General features: G+C 47.3%; 1 protein-coding gene across 1 annotated transcript in view; it reads right to left on the reverse strand.

Moving 5' to 3' along the window:
- Positions 1-482: 482 nt before the first annotated feature.
- slc45a4a (solute carrier family 45 member 4a) overlaps positions 483-22,252 on the reverse strand; it is a 48,571-nt gene continuing 26,801 nt past the window's right edge. Inside the window, exons 4-9 of the mRNA XM_076302113.1 lie at positions 12,022-12,210; positions 7,991-8,170; positions 5,800-7,028; positions 5,297-5,396; positions 4,649-4,860; positions 483-4,260 (exon numbers count right to left, since the gene is read on the reverse strand). Of these exons, the coding sequence (XP_076158228.1) occupies positions 3,886-4,260; positions 4,649-4,860; positions 5,297-5,396; positions 5,800-7,028; positions 7,991-8,170; positions 12,022-12,210 (2,285 nt within the window). The 3' untranslated portion in view covers positions 483-3,885. The remainder of the gene's footprint in view (positions 4,261-4,648; positions 4,861-5,296; positions 5,397-5,799; positions 7,029-7,990; positions 8,171-12,021; positions 12,211-22,252) is intronic.

Consider the following 22,252-nt stretch of genomic DNA (forward strand, 5'->3'; position numbering starts at 1 on the left):
GTCTCTTCAAGTCTTATGACCAACCAAAGGATTTATACCATATTAATGACCAATTAAACATTACATTACAATACATTAAAAAGGAAAAATAGGTATACTTCTGAATACGGTACTTAGGCCTAAGTATTTTTAAAAGCAAGTACCTCTGTACTTCAACTTAAGTAAAAAATCTGACTTAGCAACATTCACTTTAGTAAATAAATTGTGTACTTCGTCCACCTCTGCTAAGGCCAGCAAGTGATTGCATGTCATGTCTGCAACTTAGTGAGAGACATTCTAAATGAGTTCAGAGAGAAGTCAAAATAAAATAAACAGACAGGAAACAGTTTGGTTAAGATTCTTTAAAGGTGCATTCAATACAGTGTTTTTTTCCAATGTTTCTATATTAGAAGGCTCAAGCTTATGTACAGACTTTATATACATGTCTTATAGAAAAAAAATCCTAATATAAAATAATCAGCTTTTTAATAGCAGCAAAATGAATATTTACAACTTTGAATAACAAGGCATATAGTACACTGCAATTAGTCTGTATTTCCCCATTCATAGTTTTTTTTTTTTCCTTGAAGTAACATCCATATACATTTCCTCAAGAGAAAAATTCTGACTCCCATTTCATTCTAAGACTCAAAATGTGTAACATAATTTGTCAGTGAAGACGTGAGAGACAGTTACATTTTCCTATGATTAATAAAATAACTGAAAAAAGCAACCGGTGCATTCTTAGGACAAAAAAAGTCTGTTCAAGAAATAAAATTTTCCGCAGTGGGATTTAAAGTGTGATTTGTAAACCAGACAGACTGTAAAGACGTGAGGAAAGGGAAAAAATTGAGGTGTGATTTTTATCGCGTGTGCACACACACACACACACACACACACACACACACACACAAACATACACTGCGTGATGGACCACACAGAGACTGACACGCACATACACGCTCGCTCACTCACAACTGTATTCCAGTCGTAACCAACCCACATCCCTTGCATTAACTCTACTGTAAATATATCTCTCTGTATATATATTTTCTTTAAATAAAAGTTGAAGTGTCCATTTACCAAGAGGTCAAAAAATAAATATCCACAGTTCAGTTATTTTTTTCTTTTGCAAGATGATTTTCTAAAACTGTATGTGCAAGTTCTGTGCAATGTCAGATCTTCTGCTCGTAACACATAGAAAAACAAACAAATATTACATTCAGTACTTGACATTGTCACCTGATGGAATCAAAAGTTCTACTCCCCAAGCAAGGCCTAATTCAAATCACTCCATGTCAACATTCTGCCATCTGCAGCAAGAGTTCTGGAGCTGAATACATACTCCATTGCTTCTCAGAAACACCCAGTTTGCACTTCAAGTATTTAAAGAAAGACAGCTGTTCTCAAAAAAAAAAAAATCTATGAATACATTTCTGTAGTAACTAGAATATACCAACAACCATTCATGCATGACAATTTCACCCCAGTGTTATAAAACAAATTAACTTTACTGAGGCAGATAGCATTATTGCAACTGATTATTTGCCTGATTTCTCAGTAAGGGAAAACAATATTTTTTTGTGTACTGTCTGTCCTGAAGTTTGGCTTCTCTGAGACACTGAAAATGTACTTCGGCGTTTATTCGATTCTCTACTTCTATGGAACAGAAGTATTACCATCATAAGTAATGTAAAATGGAAACCATTTTTTAGAAGAAGAAAAATATATATACCTGTGGTAACATTACACCTCCGACTGATAGCTTTGTAAAAAGGAGGGCAGAACTCAGAACTAAAGGGCCCTACTCTGCCCTATGAACATGCCATTGGAGAAAAAAAAGGTTTTAGGGCGCAGAACAATATGCCCTGAATACGCCTAAACATACAGCGATTTCTCCCTATGGAGAACTGTTAGGCCACAGCTATGGGTCATCACCATGGTCTTTGTCCCCATCTTAAGCTGTGCAAACATAAGAGTGAAAAGGAGATTGAATCACGGTGAGGACTTGTGTGGAAGATCTGACTGTGTGGGGAATTTTAGAGAAAGACTTAACTAAAGTCTTACTCTCTTCTTTCATCCAACTCCCACTCCATTGCCGCACATGCAGCAACCAGGTGCAAATGTAAACAGACTAGTGAGAGGACTTAACTCAACTCAATACTGTTTTTGTTTGTCAGAAACAAACATAGGAGATTGTGTTTGGAGGACAGGACAAAAAAAGGGATAAGAAAAACAAAAAAATAAGAGAGAAAAAAAAAAAGACACACGCCGCTACATTTGTCTTAATGGTATTTCCTGCACAGGTTCAAGTTCTGCCACAAAAGTGCTGCCAGCAACAGGCACCATCAGCCTCAAACTCCCCTAAAGTCGCCCCCCCCCCACCCAACCACCACCCCCCTGTCTCCTCCAAGGACAGGCACACCTGGATATAAACATCTCTGAAGTGACATCCAGCAAAGAGCATTGACCTTGTGTCGAGAGACAGCCAACTCCAAAAGATTAAAGAAACGAAAACGAAGGGAGCTGAGAAAAACAAAAACAAATGTCCTTTCAAATGCGCTCCACTTCTCCATCCTGTTCCTTCTCTTTTATTTGGTATCAGGCTAATACTCTACAACTCTGATGCAGCATTGAGATTTTTTATTTGTTATATCGATTCTAAAAAGTGTTTCGACCGCCTTCGACCACCATGAGATCTAATGCCCTTGAGGTGGCAATGTCAGACTTTGCGCAGAAAGGTTGAGGATGTGTGTGGACCTGAAACATCTGGTTAAAACGAACACCAGATGGACCCAATGAGACCGCTCCAGAAGACCCAGGCAAACCCCCTCAGGTACTGCCATAGTGCCTTATCCAGGTGTCAAAATTGAGCTCTTCGATGCCCAACTCGGGGAATGACCCCAAAATCTCAGAGCGCTCCTGACGATGTGAGCACCTAAACACACCAGCTTTCTTGTATTTTTAAATAAAGCCAAGTGAAGTCTACAAGTCCACAAAGTAAAACATTACTCTGATAAGAGTCGTTTAACTGGGCAACTTTTGGTAACTGCAATGTCTCCAGTCATCATGAGACATCAGGTCGAACAAGAAAAGAAAATGCTAAATATAATAACTTAAGGGAAAATATAAATGTTTGTATATGTATGTATATATCTCTATATGTATATTCAAAGGAAATATTCTCACAGACATTTTTGTTTAAACTTTCCTTTCCATCTTTACATTGGGGGGTAAAAGTGAGTGGGAGAGGTGTGTGTCTTTCACAGAGTTCCTCCACACCATCCTGAACACACTTCCCCCCCTGACCCCTGATGTGTCCAGTCCAGGGACGCCCCCTGGTGGCCCTGAGAGGGAGAGACGGGCAAGTGCCCGCTCCACACCGCAGCCCTGAGTCCGGCCAGGCCAGGCCCACAAGCTCGAGAAAAAAAAAAACATGCGCGCACGCGCGCACACACACACACACACACACACACACACACCCACACCCACACACACACACACACACACACACACACAAAAACAAAAATGAACTGAGGACGAAATGAAGAAACAGCTTTTTTAGTCTCTTGTTTCAAGTTCTATCCTCTGGTCCTCTCTCTCGCTCTCTCTCTCTCTCTCTCTCTCTCTCTCTCTCCTGGACGCATGCAAGAGAATGAGATCGGAGGGCACTGTGCACTGATGGGAATGTTTTATGCCTCATTGGTGACTACCACTTTGAGGCTGTGTGTATGAGTGTGTGTGTGTGTGTGTGTGTGTGTGTGTGTATGAGTGTGTGTGTGTGAGTGTGTGTGTATGAGTGTGTGTGTATGTTGTTTGTCACAATCGCTGTGGAGTGCTGCATTGCGTTGCGTCTTGTTTGTCATACGCTAGTCTGTTTTCATGCACTTCGTTCCTTGTGCACGGTCACAGGGTGGACTCGCACTCCACCTTGCAGGTGGTGGTGGCGGCGCCCTTGCGGGTCAGCTTGAGCACGCTGGGCTTCTCCACGACCTCCAGGGACGAGGTCGCCGACGAGGACGTCAGCGCTTTGGCCTGCTCGCCCTTGCCGTGTGCCCCGTCGCCGTCCTGCGGGTAGATGACCAAGAAGCACGCGGTCAGGAAGCCCAGGAAGGAGCCGCCGGACGCCACGATGGGGATGACGCGCACGCTGCCCGTGGCCTCCACCATGGCGCCCAGCGCCGACGCCACCAGGATCTGAGAGATGTACACCTGGCACGACAGGATGGCGCAGTCGATGCCAAAGCCTCGCTTGGAATTGCCTGGACTGTGGTGGATGTACTGAAAGAAACGGAGAGGAAAACACGTGAACACCACCACTAATTTAGCTAATTTCCGATTAGCTATTGATGTCAAGTACTTTGTACTTACACCATTCATATCAATCACTATGGGCCGGTTTGCTGTTCAAGGATTAAGCCTAGTCTTCGACTAAAAGCTTCTTTTTAATGGGGATTTTCATTCAGGTTCTTTTTGAGCCTAAGTAGAGGCTTAATCAGTGTGCCAGAAACCGACCCCAAAAGAACAGTTTCATGCGTCATGGAAATCCTACAACATGAGCGCATGAACAGAGTAGATGTGCTCTATTAGCTCTGCCTCAATAGCACTGTATCTATTGAGAATGGTACTCCTCAGCCTCCCTAAGTGAATAATCAACATGACCTCTCACCTCTTTGATTTCGTGGTACTGGCCGAGCAGTGCGTACGGGCAGTAGGAGATGCTCATGGAGATGACCCCCATGCTGCTGATCATCACCATGGCCACGTAGACGTTGGGGAACATGGCCATGACGGCCGTGCCGATGGAGAAGCCCAGCGTGCCCAGGATGTAGATGACCTTGATGCTGAGGTCAAAGTTGTCCAGGTACTTCTGGAGTAGCGCTGTATGAAGGGCAACAGGAAGCAGAGACATCAGATGGGAAATTAAGATGGGGACAGAGGGTCCACTGTGGCAGTCAGGGGGTGGGTACCTGCCACATGTCTGTGTATATTTGGCCAGTAAACCTGCTCTGTTAGTGTCTGCACATTTGCATCTGTATGCTTCTGTGAGTGGATCTGCTACTGTATATGGCGTGTTGTGAGTAGGCGTCTGCAAGTCTGTATAGGTATTGGTATATGTGGCAGAGTGTGACTACTTTATTAGTGTGTGTGTGTGTGTGTGTGTTTTATTTTGTGTGTGTGTGTGTGTGTGTGTGTGTGTGTGTGTGTGTGTGTGTGTGTGTGTGTGTGTGTGTGTGTGTGTGTTTTATTTTGTGTGTGTGTGTGTGTGGCTGACTGTATCTATCTATCTATCTCTCTCTCTCTCTGTGTGTCTCACCTGAGCACACGGCAGCTGTGGCAGCGTAGATGACCAGTCCCCAGCAGCCCATCTGCACTCCTTTATGATAGTTATACAGAGCTGTAGAGTTGGCAGCAGCCTGATACAACACATACACAACACATACACACGGCATCAGTCCAGCAGCAAACTCACCCTTCCGATGAATGAGCAGGACTTTCAGCATTGTTGCAACTGCGCGACTAGCACTGAATTAAGGTGATACTCTTTGGAAGACATTTTTGTTAATGTCATCTTAGAGAGGCATGTGAATGGTCTAACAGTGGCTCATAGATTGCAAATTTACCGCTGGATATCATGGTATAATATCATCAATATATATGATACCATCAATATATATGATACCATCAATAGTGTATGATACCATCAATAGTGTATGATACCATCAATAGTGTATGATGCCATCAATAGTATATGTAACCCATTGCTAAGAGGTTTGCTGCTTTGATGCCACGTGCCATTTTTATATCCATGATCCTTACCGTAGGGTCTCCCTCGAAGATGACCTGGCCCATGAAGTCAGTGTAGAAGACGGCCTCTGCGATGATGGAGAACCAGGTGAGCAGGTGGCAGATGCAGAGGCGCATCAGCTCCCGGGGCATCTTCAGCATGGACATCCACAAGAGCCGGACGGTGGTCTCCGTCTCGCCCTCCTCGCTCTCCGTGTCGCCGCTGGAGTTGGTGTTGCCGCTCTGGTGGCGCGCGCGCTTGGCTGTGGTGGTCGTGCGCTTGCGCTGCTGCCGCTTCTGCATCTCGTAGATGTCGTTCATGCTGCGCGACGACTTGATGAGGAGGGCGGCGTTGGCGCGCCGGTAGCGGTAGCGGTGGGAGCCCACGCGGCCGTAGTAGGAGAAGGTGCAGGACGGCTGGCGGTAGAAGGTGTGGCGCCGGCGGCGGATGGAGGCGTTGGCGCTGGAGGCCTTGAGGCCCGAGGGGCCCGAGCGCGGCCGGCCATTGGCGCCCACGCCGTTGGCGTCGCCGCCGGCGTCGCCGCCGCCGCCCGCGTGGCCGTTGGGCGACTTGGGCGAGTCGTCCAGCTGGCAGTTGTTGAGCAGTGCCTCTTCGCCGCCCTCGCGCTCCAGCTCCTGGAGGAACGCCGACAGGCGGCTAAAGCGGGCGGTCCCCGCTCCTCCTCCGCCGCCGCCGGACGGTCCGTCGCTGGCCCGGCTGGCCATGCGCAGGAAGTCCTGGCTGCCGGCGCTGCTGCTGCGCCTGGGCGGCGAGCCGTGGTACGACGACAGCCGGTCGGCGAAGATGGACGGCTCGATCTGCCGCAGGAAGGACGCGTCGGCCTCCAGGTGGTCCAGCGTGGCGTCGGCCATGGCCAGCACCGAGTCGCTCTTGCTCCGCACCATCTCCACGTCCAGGAACTCCATGTCCAGTTCGTCCCGCTCGTCCTCCTCGTCGTAGAGGTCGCAGCGCTCGTCGCCGTCCTCGTCCTCGTCGTCCAGCAGCAGGTGCGGCTGGCCGTGATGGGCCAGGCTGCCGTTGAGCTTGACCGAGGAGAGCGTGTCGCCCTCCTCGTCCAGCCGGTCCTGCTGCGGGCTGTACTGCAGCTCCTCGATACTGAACAGGTGCAGCGCCACTGACCCGGTGAAGAGCACGGCCGCAAACATGAACAGGATCTGCTCCTGCGACTTGAACGTCCGGCCCAGGAAGGTGTGGGTCCAGTCTAGGCCGCCCAGCGCGTAGCCCACAGCTCCACCAAGACCTGCACGCACAGACAGAGTCAGAGATTAGCAACAGCTCTGGAATAAGCCAATCATGTCTAAACACAGCTCTGTTTTAGGATAAAGAACAAACTGAACAGGAGTTAAAAGTGATCCAAAATATTTGATTCCAACACTGATAAGTTAAAGGCCTTAATGACTTTGAGACTCCAACAATGACAGATTTAGCCATGAGGACTCAGCAGTCTCAGCCAGCCTGGCATCCGACCAAGTAACCCTCAATTATGGACACCTTGTTAAATATATAATGATAATGCACGCCTGTTTAATGTTACATAATACAGTGGGAACTTGCTGACACGTTTCTTTATAACAGCGTGCCTGAACATAGTCCCAGTGAATGTGTTGTTTAATATTTGCCATTGGCCAGTGCTCCCCATTATCAAAGCAGGCCTTGGGTGGTGCATCTGGACTCACTCCATTCACACATTTGTGGAGTAAAGCCTGGTCAAGAGGAGTGTTTTTGTAAAAGATTAAGTAATTAAGTAATTCAAAAATAAAGAGGTACATTTACTCACACAAATTTGTTTTAAAAGTATAAAAAATAAAATAAAATTAAAATTCAGTTTCATCTTAAATGAGTAACTTAAACATCACTTGTGTCTCAAGTTCTCAAGTCAGAAGAACTAAAAGGGGTTATAGCCAGAGAGGGTTAAAGTAGAGCTTTAAAGCTAGTAATCAAGGATCTTTGGTATAGCATTGTAGTATATAGTGCTTAAGTTGCCAGTGTGATACACACAGGCAATTTTGTCATTCTATGCATTCTAATCTATGCATGTTAATCATTGCCATGTGAAACTCAGCTTCACTCTAGTTAATGTGTCTCCTCTATAGGGCTTTACACCAGTCTCACACTGTCAGAGTCTTGTGTAGTTTACTTTGGTGCGGAGATGAGGCAGTCACCAGGGATGTGGCAGACACTGATGCTGCACATGGGCCGTACCTGAGGAGAAGGCGTGGATGTTGAGGGCCATGTCCTGCTCTTCCGTGTCGGCCACGTCCAGTAGGTAGGCCCGTATAGGGCCTTCCGTGGCGTCCGCGCAGAAGTCCAGCACCACCACCCCCAGCACGGTCAGCACGATCCCGATGGGTTGTTCGTTCGGCACGTCACCGAGGGCGAGACCTAGCGCGGACAGAACACATGGAGCACGTAACAGTGTTAGTGCAGCTAGGCAGTAACTTAGCCTGAGGGACGTGGGGAGACACTGACCGGCCCGACTGCGCCAGGCAGGGAGCAGAGACAGCACTCCCACACACTCAGTCACACACACTCACACTCAGTCACACTCAGTCACACACATGCACTCACTCACACAATAACAAGTTTTAGGTAAACACATTGATTCACTACAACCATCTGCCCCAGTTACAAGTACACATAGTCATTGCACACACACACACACAGTGATGGTATTGAACCCATGTTGCAAGGGATAACACATCTACCCATGTTGATTGGTATCTGTGTATTGGCTCACTCACACTCCCCCATACCCACACACACACACACACACAGAGCCTCTTCCCCCTGGTCGTTGCCCATCTCCCATGATACATCTGTCCTTTGACGCTTTGACTTTGACCCAGGGCATGCTTTTCTGTGCCTTGTTTGGGCCATCATCACAGAGTGTGTGTGTGTGTGTGTGTGTGTGTGTGCGTGTGCGTGTGTGTCCTTGCGTGCCTGAGCATGTTGTTTTGGTCACAGACATATTGAACACACACGCAAATTGAATACATTGACTGTGCATCAGAATTGCATTTGACTAGGCTATAGGCAACATGGTTATGTCAACGATGCCCGTTGCATGACCTCTGTCAGTACAGTGCTGTACCTTAAGCTTTCCAACAGCTGCAGAAATACAGCAATGCTTGCTGACTTTCCGCCCGTGCGACACAAACATGCTTTATCATTTAAACAGTCACACAAGGGAAATCTGTTTAGCGAACATATTTAGCTAATCAACATGAAGCACAGTGGGAGGGATAGAGAGAGAGAGAGGGAGGGAGGGAGGGAGAGGGAGAGAGAACGCATCTCATGGCCCCCCTTGAGTCAGCGCTGGAGTGTGCTGTAAGCAAAGCCTTTCTTCCTGACAATGGAGCTGCCGCACAGCAAGCTAGCGCTGGAGACAGGAAGCAGTTTCAGATAGGCAATGAAAGGTAGAAAAGGGGGCACAACAGGAAACATTTCCCTGTGAACTGGTTCCTAGTCCTTTCCCATGTCACGGAGAATGACAGGGTTCACACACACACACACACACACACACACACACACACACACACGCTAAAAAAGGGACACATATACACTCACTACGAGGAGTCTAGCCCACTTGCTGTCCCACGATCCCAGACTGTCTCCTTGTCTACGAGCTGGTCACAGAGCTGGAGTGCTGACATAGTTACTTGCTGTACCCTGGCTACCAAACAAACAAACTCACAGGTGTTTCTTTCCTTAAATTGCTGTTCGCACAATTCCCAAACGCGAGACTCCCAAGTCAAGGTCAGTCTATTTGGCAGCGGCTGTGGTGTCGTGTGTACCGGAGCAAAATGCCAACTGGACAGCCTAAATGTGTTTTGACACTTCCCCTTTAGCTTCCTTGTAATTGGTCAGGTGGCTGAAGGGCATCCAACTTAACTAAGGCTACTGATCCTTTCTCCAGAGTGACTTGAGTATTAGCAACCTGAGAGGAAATAATTTTCCTCAGCTTATTATATAAACTGATGGACAAAGGGATACCCCCCCCCCTCACTGACCCCACCTCACAATTGACTTAGCTGAGCCAGTGTTCGTGTAATGTGGAAATGTGTATCTGTATTGGCTTTGTATGTATTGCCGTTCATTGATGTGTCGTGAACAGTGACGTCTATATTGTTTTCATCTGGGCTTATATTTATTTTTTACATAAATCTGTGGCTTGGGTCATTATTTCGATAACACTTATTGTTCCTTCTGCCAAATCAATGAAGAAATGAGGTATTCATCTTTATCATTACAAATGGCCATTATAAAATTATGAAGGAGATACTGTACATAAATGCTCTCTATGAAAGGAAAATTAATAATGGTATTGTTCATTTTATCAAAGGCAAACGACAGGTTAAACGGGAGTAATAACTACACTCGTTATGTTCTAGATAAGCAAGATATGGACCTATAATTACTTATTACACCTTGGCTAATTTTGAATAATTTTTGAATAATTTTGTTGACATTTTATGAGTGTATACTGTGTGTACTGTGCGCATGTCCGTGGGTGCACTGTGAGTGCTTGTGTGGCTCGTTCTCAGACAGGCACCCTGTGCAACTGAAAGTGTGAATTCCTGTCGCAAATAGAAATCACACCAGCTGACTGTCGCAGAGTCAAATGATCCGTCTGTACGTGCCAGGATCCACAGCGGCCCCTCCGAACCTGGGCATTAGGCTGGCACACTCCTACGCAGCCCTGCTTATCTTATCTTGCTCTGCCAGTCTGACAGTGCCACGCCTGGCACCGTCTCGATCAACCGACTTGTTCAGCAGACAAAACGTCTGAAACATGAATGAACGCATCTCAATTCTCCTCATTTCCACTATGCGCAAAGAGACATTGTTATTCAAGTCATGGAGAATGAGAGTGACACCTAAACTACTCCTGGAGATTGGGAGGCCAAATATTCTCAACAGCTTCAGCCTGTGGTGGGAGATCTGGGAGAACAGGCTATATTTCAAATCCACTTTTAGTCTTAAGATCAAACAGCACCTACACAAGATAGCCCTCATTTTAGTCTACTCTGTGGTAGCACACATCTAAAAAGCTTTTGAGTTACAGTGATTAGCACTCCACTGAACGCTTTTCCCCTCCTTGTCTTTATATTTCTCCCTAGACATGACCTTTTTGATGGTTGGTGGTTGCCCTTTTTCATTTAATTCGCAGCTCAGGATCTTTAAGAAGATGCACTGTGCATTAAACATGGAAAGATCTCTGCACTCATCGATCCAGCCTGAGTATTTCCTTAACTTAACTTGCACGGTAATGGTGAAAGTGCTCAATGGCTGACTAGCCTACAAATGTGATACACCTATGAGCCAGACGTTTGGATCGTTCAACGATTGTTGTGTGATGATGAGTCACGAGTGGGGCAGCCATGTGGTACTGGTTAGGGCTTCGGGCTTGTAACCGAAGGGTTGCCGGTTCGATCCCCAACCCAGTAGGAAAAATGTGGGAAAGTGGTTGAGCACTGCTCTCCCATGCCCACATCCACAGCTGAAGTGTCCTTGAGCAAGGCACCTAACCCCTCACTGCTCCCCGAGCACCGCTGTAGCAGGCAGCTCACTGCTCCAGGTGTGCGTGTGTGCTCACTGTGTGTTCACTGTGTGCTGTGTGTGAGCCTCGAGGACAGAGTCACAAAGCCACAAAGTCATTGATGCAACTTTGCGTGTCAAGGAGTGGTTAGAAGGATGCATTTTGCCATGATGGTCCTCTGAACCAAGAGTGTGACTAATTTCTTGAGAACCAAACATTTGATCTACCTTATACAAAGAAGATACTTTGGGTACTCCATGTACTTTGCTTCTCAAAAAAAAAAATGATTGATGCGACTTGGCATCTCCATGATATTACAAGAATGTGTTGGGCCTGTCATTTAACTAAGAAAATAAATTAAAGCTGGCTGGCTATGGTTGTTAGCCTAGTGGTACTATAGGCTACTGTACTGTACTATAGGCTACTCTTTGCAACAACAACAGGTTAGTGTTTGCTCACTGTGTGTTCACTGTGTGCTGTGTGTGTTTCACTAATTCACGGATTGGGATAAATGCAGAGACCAAATTTCCCTGACGGGATCAAAAGAGTATATATACTTATACTTATTGTGCACTGTGCAAAGTCCTGCACTCATAGACCCAGTATGTGTGTACTTCCTTACTGTTTTTCACCATTAGAATGGTGAAGGTGCACAGTGGTCAGCTGACCGAGGGGGCCCTCAGATGGGATTTACCTATGAGCGAGCCGTTGAGGAAGAGCGCCACGCCAAGGAGCACACCAACGCACAGCGCCAGGATGAAGGGGCGCCGGCGGCCCCAGCGCAGCGTGCAGCGGTCACTAGCCGAGCCAATCAGCGGCGTGAAGATCAGGCCCAGGACGGGACTCAGGAACCACGTCAAGCTGTAGTATTGTTCTGGAAGACCTGCAGATTGAAAGATAGACATGGACAGAGAGAGAGAGGGGGGAGAGGGAGAGAGAGAGAGAGCCTATTAGAAAAACAACTATAAATCTACAATACTATCAACACAACAAACAAAAAAAAAAGTTAATGCTCACACGTGAGGTCAGGGTTTAACAGGCAGCTGTTATTGTGTCACGCCACTAATCCCCCATCCCTGGGTTCATGCACAGCTCAATGCAGGGGGAGAGCTCAAAGCCATGTCATGTCATTTTTTCCCTCTTTCCCTCAATGGGATTGGTTTCCTCTTAAGCACGGAGCGTTTCATTCAAAATATTACACTCCCTACGCGACAGGAAAAGGCGGCCATAAATAGCCCGCCATGGTCAGCAGTGGCCGGTTGTAGTAATCCACCCCAGACTGGCAACAGCCCCACCCCTTGGGGTCACTCCATAAAATATACCTTTCATTGTTTTTGCTCTGTGTTGCTTTTTTCGGGAACAGGTCAAACGTTTGGTTTCCTGCCGTCTGATTCGCTGGAGACGGGGTAAAAGTAATATCGTGGGCACTGCAAGCAGACATGGCTAGGCAACACAGCTGGCAACGTAGCTCTTTTTTTGCAGCACGGTTTGTGCTTAAGGAACAAAAGATGACGGCAGTGATCTCATCATTTATTAATTGTGATGGAGCGCGAGTGCTCTGTGTGTGAGAGGGTGTGATGCAGAGAGACTGTGAGAACTAAAATTACGTCAAGCTTACGTCGTTTGGATGATTTTAGATCAAGAATGAAAATGATGTGCTGTGTTCTCACTCTTGCACTCAAACGTCCCAGACAAATACCACGATAAAAAAAAGACACTTGAATATCAGATGTCTTTATTTGGCTTTGGTAAAAAAAAGACGTGAAAAGCCGACCCAAAATAGACGTGTGTCATCCCATCATTGTTTTGCAACGACCCCACTCTTTATCCTTTATGACCATGACAGGTTTGTGCATCAAATACAACCAGTGTATCAAATCTCTTACTCGTACACATTTGGACTCTAGTTTTGTCTCTGTCTCTCTCTCACGCACTAACATTATGCAACCGTCCTCTAAAAACAGGGAGCGTAGATTTAAGTTGCATAAGCAGGGCAGGGGAAAGAGGGAGGAGGATGGCAAGGATCTCTTTTTGGAAGGTCACGTAGGTTCAGCCGGCCCCGGGCACCATCAAACTGGCACCTAATCACCTATTCCAGGGAGGTGCCAGCACCTGAGGCGGGCACTCTGTAAATAATGAGTCCTATGGGGCGGTGGTTACAGAGGCGATTCATGCTGTCCACTCCTTAACGAGCCCTCGAAGCCTTTGTGCTAGTGAACGGAACGGTGCTGAAAGTGCAGGGCACTGGAAGCCTTGAGAAAAGTTGTGGCTAACCTTTGTTTGCTGGATCTGAAAAAAAAAGTGACTTGCTTAGTGGTCCTCAGCCGGGCTGGTGCCTGGTTGTTTGTTTGTTTGTTTATGTCTCTGTGTGTGTGTGTGTGTGTGTGTGTGTGTGTGTGTGTGTGTGTGTGTGACAGTGGAAAAAAATGACCACGGTGGGATCAACATGATCTATATTTAGTGATAGATCAAGCCCTGGCTTGGACAGGTTCTCGAGAAGGCGTCTTTCACGGAACGAAGCAAACTGTATCGCTAGAAAGACCACCCCTTTAATAGGATTGGCATCCCACGTGTCCACCCCCCCCCCCCACCACCCTCCCCCTGCTCCTCCTACACCCTCAGCCGACCTCTCCGTCAGTGATCAAAGCCACTAGGAAGGAGGCTGGGGGGTGGGGGGAACGAGGAAAGAGGGAAGATGCCTCTTCAGCTTGCTTTCACTTCCGCGAGGGAGCGTGCCAGCGACCGCGTCGGTGCCAAGCCTGTTATGCGATGTGATGAGACCACAGGCACAGCAGCCAGACTGCCCGGCCAGGCTCCCAGCAGGAGACAGGCGTCCTTTTGGACACATCCTTCCGTGGTGGAAGCTGGTGATAGTGCGCGGGCGGTGAGGGGGAGAAGCCGCCTGCTGCTGCTTGCTGACCAGCTTAGTCATCGTCAGTCAGATTGAAATAAATAATAAAAAGTAAAATAAAAAACGTTAAGCTTTCAGCCCCGGGCGTTTTTTTTTCTCCCCCTTTCCATAATGCTACAGCTGCGGCCTCATGTTGTGTTGTAAAAACGGTTTCATCTTTTTAAAAATGTCCAAGGGGGACTCTGAAGGGAAAGCGCAGTTTGTTGTCGGGGGGGGGGGGGGGGGAGAGAGTCCATTAAAGTTTACAGGATACACACAGAGAAAAGAAAGCCACACACACACACACACACACACACACACACACACACACACACACACACACACACACACACACACACACACACACACACACACACACACACACACACACACACACACACACACACACACACACACACACACACACACACACACACACACACACACACACACACACACACACACACACACCACCAAAATGACATGTCCGAGACTGCCAAATTAACCCAGAGTAAATTAAAAAAACACTCGAGGTCAGAGTGCCACAAAGTGATTGATGCAGCTTTGCGTGTCAGGGAGTGGTTAGAAGGATGCATTTTGCCATGATGGTCCCCTGAACCAAGAGTGTGACTCATTTCTTGGGAACCAAACATTTGATCTACCTTATACAAAGAAGATACTTTGGGTACTCCATGTACTTTGCTTCTCAAACAAAATATATTGATGTGACCTGGCATCTCCATGATATTACAAGAATGTGTTGGGCCTGTCATTTAACTAAGAAAATGAATGAAAGCTTGCTGGCTATGGTTGTTAGCCTAGTGGTACTATAGCCTACTGTAGCTACTCTATGCAACAAGAGTGATTATTTTCAGGAATTTGAAATCTAACAAAACAGCAAAAATCGGCCCTACCACTGTTATGGAAGTGAAACCAAAATGAAACAATTTAATAATCATGCTTGTTAGGTAGGCTAACAATTGGTTCCATTTTCTTTCACATCATTTCAAAACAAACACACAAGCTGGGCGGAATGACGCTGCACTCGGAAGTGTGCGTGTGCGTGTGTGAGGGAGAGGGAGACGTGCGAGGAACCCGGTAGCTTTTATCAGCTCTGATGTGGAAGGAGACAGGATCTGAGGGGAGAGGCCCGCTCGCTGCGTTCACATGAGGCGTTCGCGCCCACTGCGGACGGGTGTGGAAACACGCAGGCAAACCCCAGGCCCGGCCCAAAAAACGCACAGTTCCCCCTCGGACGTACTCCAGCACCTACTTCCTGCAAATCCGCCGCAGCCCTGTGACCATTTATGGGACACCACTTCCAAAGAGGATCGTGGGATTTTTTCCCCCCCTTCCCCTCATTTTTTTCCCCCATTTATTTCAAAACCTGCTGTTATACATACAAACAAAAATCGCACAGACGACAAAAGATTTAATCAGTCGGTAAACACGCATTACTTGTTTCTTACGAAGGCAAGAAGAAATGACAAAAAAAGAAAAAAAAAACGAACAAGCAAAGGCCGGTAAACATCCAAACAGGACGTCAGATTATAGTAAATAATGACAAGGGTCCTTTTTTCCCACCAGGTCAAAAATGGCGAACAATACTGAGAGCCGAGTGACTCGCTGTGGCCACAGGAAATATTTACCGTGTAGGAAAGCAGGGTTGAGACCAGGTCAGCGCCACAGAGAGTGGACTCGCGTTCTAGAACGAATACTACCAGACCCCACCACCACCACCACCACCACTACTACTGGAGGGGAGGGGGGGGGGGGTGTACAGACCCTGCAGACCCCCACTGTTGTGGCTGCTGAAGGGGGGGGGTGTTTATGGCATATTGTGAGAGTCCTGGGAGCCTTGACCGTCTGCGGCCTCTGGCCTTGTCCAGGGGGGGGGGGGGGGGGGGGGCTTTATTTATCTGCTCTCGGAGCTCTCAGCTCAGAGGTCTTCTGAGAGACGTGCTTCAGTGTGACTCACACACACACACACCCACACCCACACACACACACACACACACACACACACACACACACACACACACACACACACACACACACACACACACACACACACACACACACACACACACACACACACACACACACACACACACACACACACACACACACACACACACACACACACACACACACACACACACAGGCACTTTGAGTAGACAACCTGGGGACCAATCTGGGCAACAATCTGGGTTACGCCAGCCCAGCAGAGAATGCAGTCCAGAAGGTTTGCCAGTCAACAATCTGCATGTGAAACAGAGGCCCACTACCACGCCTGGTGCAAACAGAGTGGCATCCGTGGAACTCCACATTTGCACAGTGACGTCTCTTATTGATCATGTGATGGTAGCGCTTTTCATTAGTGTGAAACAGAAGTACCAGCTTTATACTGTTTACCTTCTGATGGACAATGTGAGCTGGGATTAGACCATCACAACACAAGTTAGTTTCACCCTACTGACGGTGTGTCTATGACAGTCTTCTCTTCTGTACAGTATATGCTATATTGTGGGGCAAGGCAGCTTTTAGTTGTTAGGGCAGGCATACTGTTTACACTAAAACAGAGGACCCTAAAAATAAACAGAGAATGCAAGTGAACATGCATCCTGTTCCTTAGATTTCCTTGCATGCATCAGCAGAAGTGGCGTGATGCATGTGAACCTAGCGCAGGTCTCGGACACAACCTCACGATCTCTGTGACTGCCGGTCACTCCACTCTACTCCCACCCCACCCCCTCCCAATCCATCCGTCAGCACAGGAACTACAGCCCGGCTCCTGGTGGTGGTGAGTCAGCCTGTTCTCTGACTCACCACCCCCATCACAGCCAACACCACCCCCACCCTCGCACTACCGCCTCTGCACCCCCCCCCCCCCCCCCCCCGCTACGCTACACCCTTCTCCACTACTCACCTATTCTGCCAGTATTAGGCACATAAAACAATGTCATTTGTTTTCCCATCCGTGTCCAACGGAACTCACCCACACACCTTGTGAGAACCTGACCACGAGCCAAGAGGCTGCGTCACCCGCGGGCGGCGACACGGTGAGAAGAAGAAAACCAGTTCGGAGCGCACGAGAGAGAGAAGCGAAAGGTCGAGAGGAAGCAAGAGTGAGAGATGGAGAGAACAAGAAAGAAAAAGAGGGAGGCTGATAAAGAGAGAGGGAGGGAGAGGCAAGAGGCCAAAAGTTAAGGAGCTGGCCGACACTACATCGATGAAAGAGCAATGACAGGAAACAGGTGCCCCGGTTTCATGCTCAAGCAGGCCCCGTCAGGTGCACCACATCCTGACCTCTGGCTAAACAGTACCAGCAGCTCCAGGCCCGACCCTCCCAACTCACTCACTCACTCACTCACTCACTGAAGAGGCTGCTAGAGATCCTTCCTCCTGTTAGCGGTTTTAGTCCCCTTGACCCTCCACCACATGCTAACCATTAGCCTACTAGCTAATCTTCAGCGTTCCATTCACACGCTCAAACATGCTTAGGGACCTCTTAGTTGAAAATGCCATTGCTCCTTAGCATTTACCAAGCTGGGTGAGGGGGTATGGATTGCATCGATCTACACAGATGGGGGTGGATGAAATATTAAAAACCTCCATCATTGGGCATTCAACTCCTTCCCTTCTCCAACCCTCTCTGGCAACAACAACAGCACCCTCTCTCAGTGGGGCTTTGCTCTCAGCACCTATGAATTATTCAATGTCGCCGTGATGAAAAAAAGGGAGGATGAGATTGTTCAAATTTGTCCAGCAGAGACAAAGGCGGCGGTGGGGGAGGGAGGAGACCCTGAAAACACTGGTTACATAAGACTCAGGCACACTTGTGGGAAGAATAGCAACAACGGGGTTCTGACTATGGTCTGCTGACTCTCTCCCTATTGCTTATTCTCTCTCTCTCTCACTTTCTCTCTTCCTCTCTCTCTGTATCTCTTCCTCTCCTCTCTCTACCTCCCTCTCTCTATCTCTACCTCCCTCTCTCTACCTCCCTCTCTCTATCTCTACCTCTCTATCTCTACCTCCCTCTCTCTACCTCCCTCTCTCTACCTCCCTCTCTCTACCTCCCTCTCTCTCATGTTATGTGATGGTTCAGGGTCACTGTGTGGGCGCTCCTGTGCTCGGCAGGAGCTGGTGACTAAAGAGTCTTGCTGATGGACAGAAAGCGAGAGGGGGGAAAGAGAGAGAGGGAGAGAGAGAATGAACGTGCCGACGGAATGAGGGGACAAAACAGAGAGAGAACGGATTGCTTTGTCAGGTGTCAAGCACTGGGTGAAGAAAGAGAGAGACAGACACAGAGACATAGAGAGAAAGAGAGAAAGAGAGAAAGAGAGAAAGAAAGAAAGAAAGAAAGAAAGAAAGAAAGAGAGAGAGAGAGAGAGACACAGACAGAGACAGACAGACAGACAGAGACACAGAGAGAGAGAGAGGTGAAGCACGATTTCATGTCAAGGAGATGAGAAGTGACAGAGGAAGAATACTCGATGGCAGGGCCGTAGTCACCATAGACATTGAGGGGGATGTGTCCCCCCCAATATTCAAATATGTCCAAAGTGTCCCCCCCAATATACGGACATAGAAAAATAAAGACAGAAAAAAGCGTCATACTAGGCCTACAGGAAATCAACACGCACCACCATCTGAAATGTAATCAAACATAAATAATGCAAAAATTAGTGACCTAGTGATGGTTCCAGAGTAGCCTACACCCTTGAGTGGTTTGTCCTGGTGGTTTTCCGTTTTTCGTTAGTGACGTGCGCTATCATAAGCTATTTATACCATTTACTGCACCCTACTGCGGTGAGGTAGGGCTGTCAACAATATCGCAGCTACCGGTACAATTTTCACAAAACTTGTTGGAAAGGTGTAGCACAGGCTAAGGAAATCCCATACATTTTTGGGGCCGATCAGACTCAAAGGGAACTTTGAAACATTTTCCAGATTGTAGCCTATTCTCGCAATGATAGCGAAAGTGAAACATTTTATTTTAAATGATGAATTTGTGCAAGCCTGAGTCATTCATTTCTTTCACGTCTTTCAACATAAATAATGCATTCATATGCTAGTAGTAATGCCAGAAATTGCCGTTTATAGGCCTCTTAGAAATGGTTGTTGCATCTTGCATATTATTTAATTGCGCACTCAGTCGCGCATCCATGCAGGCAAAACGTAGGAATTAAATGTGGCAACGGCACACAAGTTGGAAAAAACTTTTACAATGCACTGGCGGCTACAGTTAATGTGAAAGAAAGGAATTTGCACCTCCATTCATCAATTAAAGGCTGTAGTAGGCCTAGTGTTTCTACATGTTGACACAAAACATAATTTCTGTCAAGCCAGTCTATAATGCAGGGGGTAACATGAGGTGAGTCAGACAGAAGAGGGGCCTGTCTTAGTAGCCTATTCCTGAATCCTGTCCCTTTCAAACTACGTTAAAATTGTGTGATTAGCCGCCAGCATAATAAAATCTAAATTAAAAGACAAAATCTTATTAGGCTATACTGTAGGTCCAAACCTATGAGTCTAAGCCTTAGTTTAAAACAAAAGTGTAAGTAATAAGTCTAAGAACCACATTCTGTGTAATATAGAGTTTAACAAAGATACTCTAGTTTGTAATTCCTTTTAAAGGAACCATATGTAAGATTGTGGCCAAAACTGGTACTGCAATCACTTTGAAATTACTGTAGAGAGGTGTATCCCCTCCCCCTCCCCCCTGACTCGAGGTTGCCAACCCGGATGCCGAAACACTACTGACTTCATGATTAGTAGATAGGTGGATGGTGGCGCATCAGGCCAAAACACAGAATGACATGACAAAACACAACATCAACATCAGTTGAGGGCTGCAACTTCACTTTTTAAATGACAATATCCTGGCCGGACTACTGTTGTCAGTGATATAAGTATTTGAAATGAACATGATTTCTTAATGTCTAGTGACATATTAGGGCCATTTTATGATTAATTGAAATACATTTCTTACATACGGTTCCTTTAAATTATACATTTTGAAGACAAATGGAGTCATAATACAGGTCCAGGGATGGATTACTGAAATGGGCTTAGTGGGCCTTCTCCATCCTTCGGTTTTCACAAAACTCACCAGAAGTCATCATTTAAAGGGTCATTTTTTAAAAAATAAAAAATCTTCCGTGGGAGAATGCCTCAGGACCCGTCTATCTGGAGGAGGAGGAGGGGGGGGGGGGGGGACATCTGTGCCCAGGGGTTCATAATCCATCCATCCATGCCATGCCTATGTCTGTCACCACAGATTTGGTCCCCCCCAATGTTGACATCATGACTACGGCCTTGCTCGACGGACAAGAAATAAACAAACACTTCCAAAACCCTATGCACCATCAAACAACACGCTCCATCAGCCTCTGCTTCAGCAGGGGCAAAAAGCAACACCTCATAGTGTGCTATGGCATCGGGAAGATGGAGAGGGGAAGTTTGAGGTGAGAGTGAGACCAATGAGGGACAATTCCCCAGAGGACAGCTTGAAGCTGCAGCGTTAAAATCACACTGCAATGCGATGACAGCGCAGAATTGGTCTTCAATACCAACCCCCCACCACCCCCACCCCCACCCCCACCCCCACCCTCACCACACCAGTAATTCCATCTGCTGCACTCGGAATCATTATGTTATTCCATTACTTTAAAAGCTCCTCGTGACAGAGATGGAGAAGCAGATAAAACAAGTGAAAGTGAGAAAGTCTGAAAGAGGGAGAACAAGAAAGAGAGAGAAAGAGAGTGTGATGGAGAAAGTGGTGGCAAGAGAAAAAGAATACTATGAGGAGAAATGAAAGAGAGAGAGAGAGAGAGAGAGAGAGAGAGAGAGAGAGAGAGAGAGAGAGAAAGAGATAGAGATAGTGAGAAAAAAAAAGTCTTCATGAAAAGAAAAATACAATGAGTCACTAGCTCTCCATCCTTTTCCATTCCCCTCTATCCTTTCCACACACACACACACACACACACACACACACACACACACACACACACACACACACACACACACACACACACACACAAAGCATTATAGGTTTCCATGCAATGTTCTTCAGCTCACAGTGAGAGGGGTGTGATATGAGGCCATTAAGTTACGAATGCTGGTAGGATTCATGCATTCCCCAAACCCTATTGATTCTCTGTGTGTGTGGCTCTGTGTGTGTGCTGGTGGTAGGGTTGATATATGACGCTGCAGCAAATACTGTAAGAGCCAGCTAAGCACCACTGCACATAACTATGGGTCTGTGTGTGTGTGTGTGTGTGTGTGTGTGTACAGACTGACATGCTCTCCGCCCCCTCCCCTATAGCTAGACTGCGGCAGAGTACTCTCCATCCGCACAGCTTAGACACACACACACACACGTGCGCAAACACACTCTAAGTGTGAGGATGCAGAAGTGTGTGTAGGCAGCATGTGTGTGTCAGCACATGTGTGTGAGCAACTTGGGGAGTCCTGCCCCCTCATTGGTGCAGAAAGAAACCTACGTCGGCATGCTCTCCTCCTTCCCACCCTCTCTCCATCCCTCCCTCCTTCTCATTTTTATGCAGTACGCACGCTCATCCTCCACCTCCTAAAGGACGCAATTAAAACTGCATGGGCATCTCTCTCCTGCGCACACACACACACACACTGCTGCCAGTCGTCTGGGTTACATAACACTGCAGCAGTGAGGTGGCCACCTCGTCCTGGGACACCGTGTGGCAGAGGAGCCCTGATGTACAAACCCACTGCACAGTGAGACAGAGCAACCCTGCTACACAGTCACACACACACACACACACACACACACACACACACACACACACACACACACACACACACACACACACACACACACACACACACACACACACACACACACACACACACACACACACACACACACACACACACACACACACACACACACACACACACACACACACACACACACACACACACACACACACACACACACACACACACACACACACACACACACACACGCAGCAACCCAGAGATGTTCACAAGT

This window comes from Alosa pseudoharengus, unplaced genomic scaffold (genome assembly GCF_046254945.1).
Source record: "Alosa pseudoharengus isolate Yale_2024_CS ecotype anadromous, Long Island Sound unplaced genomic scaffold, YU_APseudo_1.1 YU_APseudo_1.1_scf_23, whole genome shotgun sequence".
Classification (NCBI taxonomy): Eukaryota; Metazoa; Chordata; class Actinopteri; order Clupeiformes; family Clupeidae; genus Alosa; species Alosa pseudoharengus.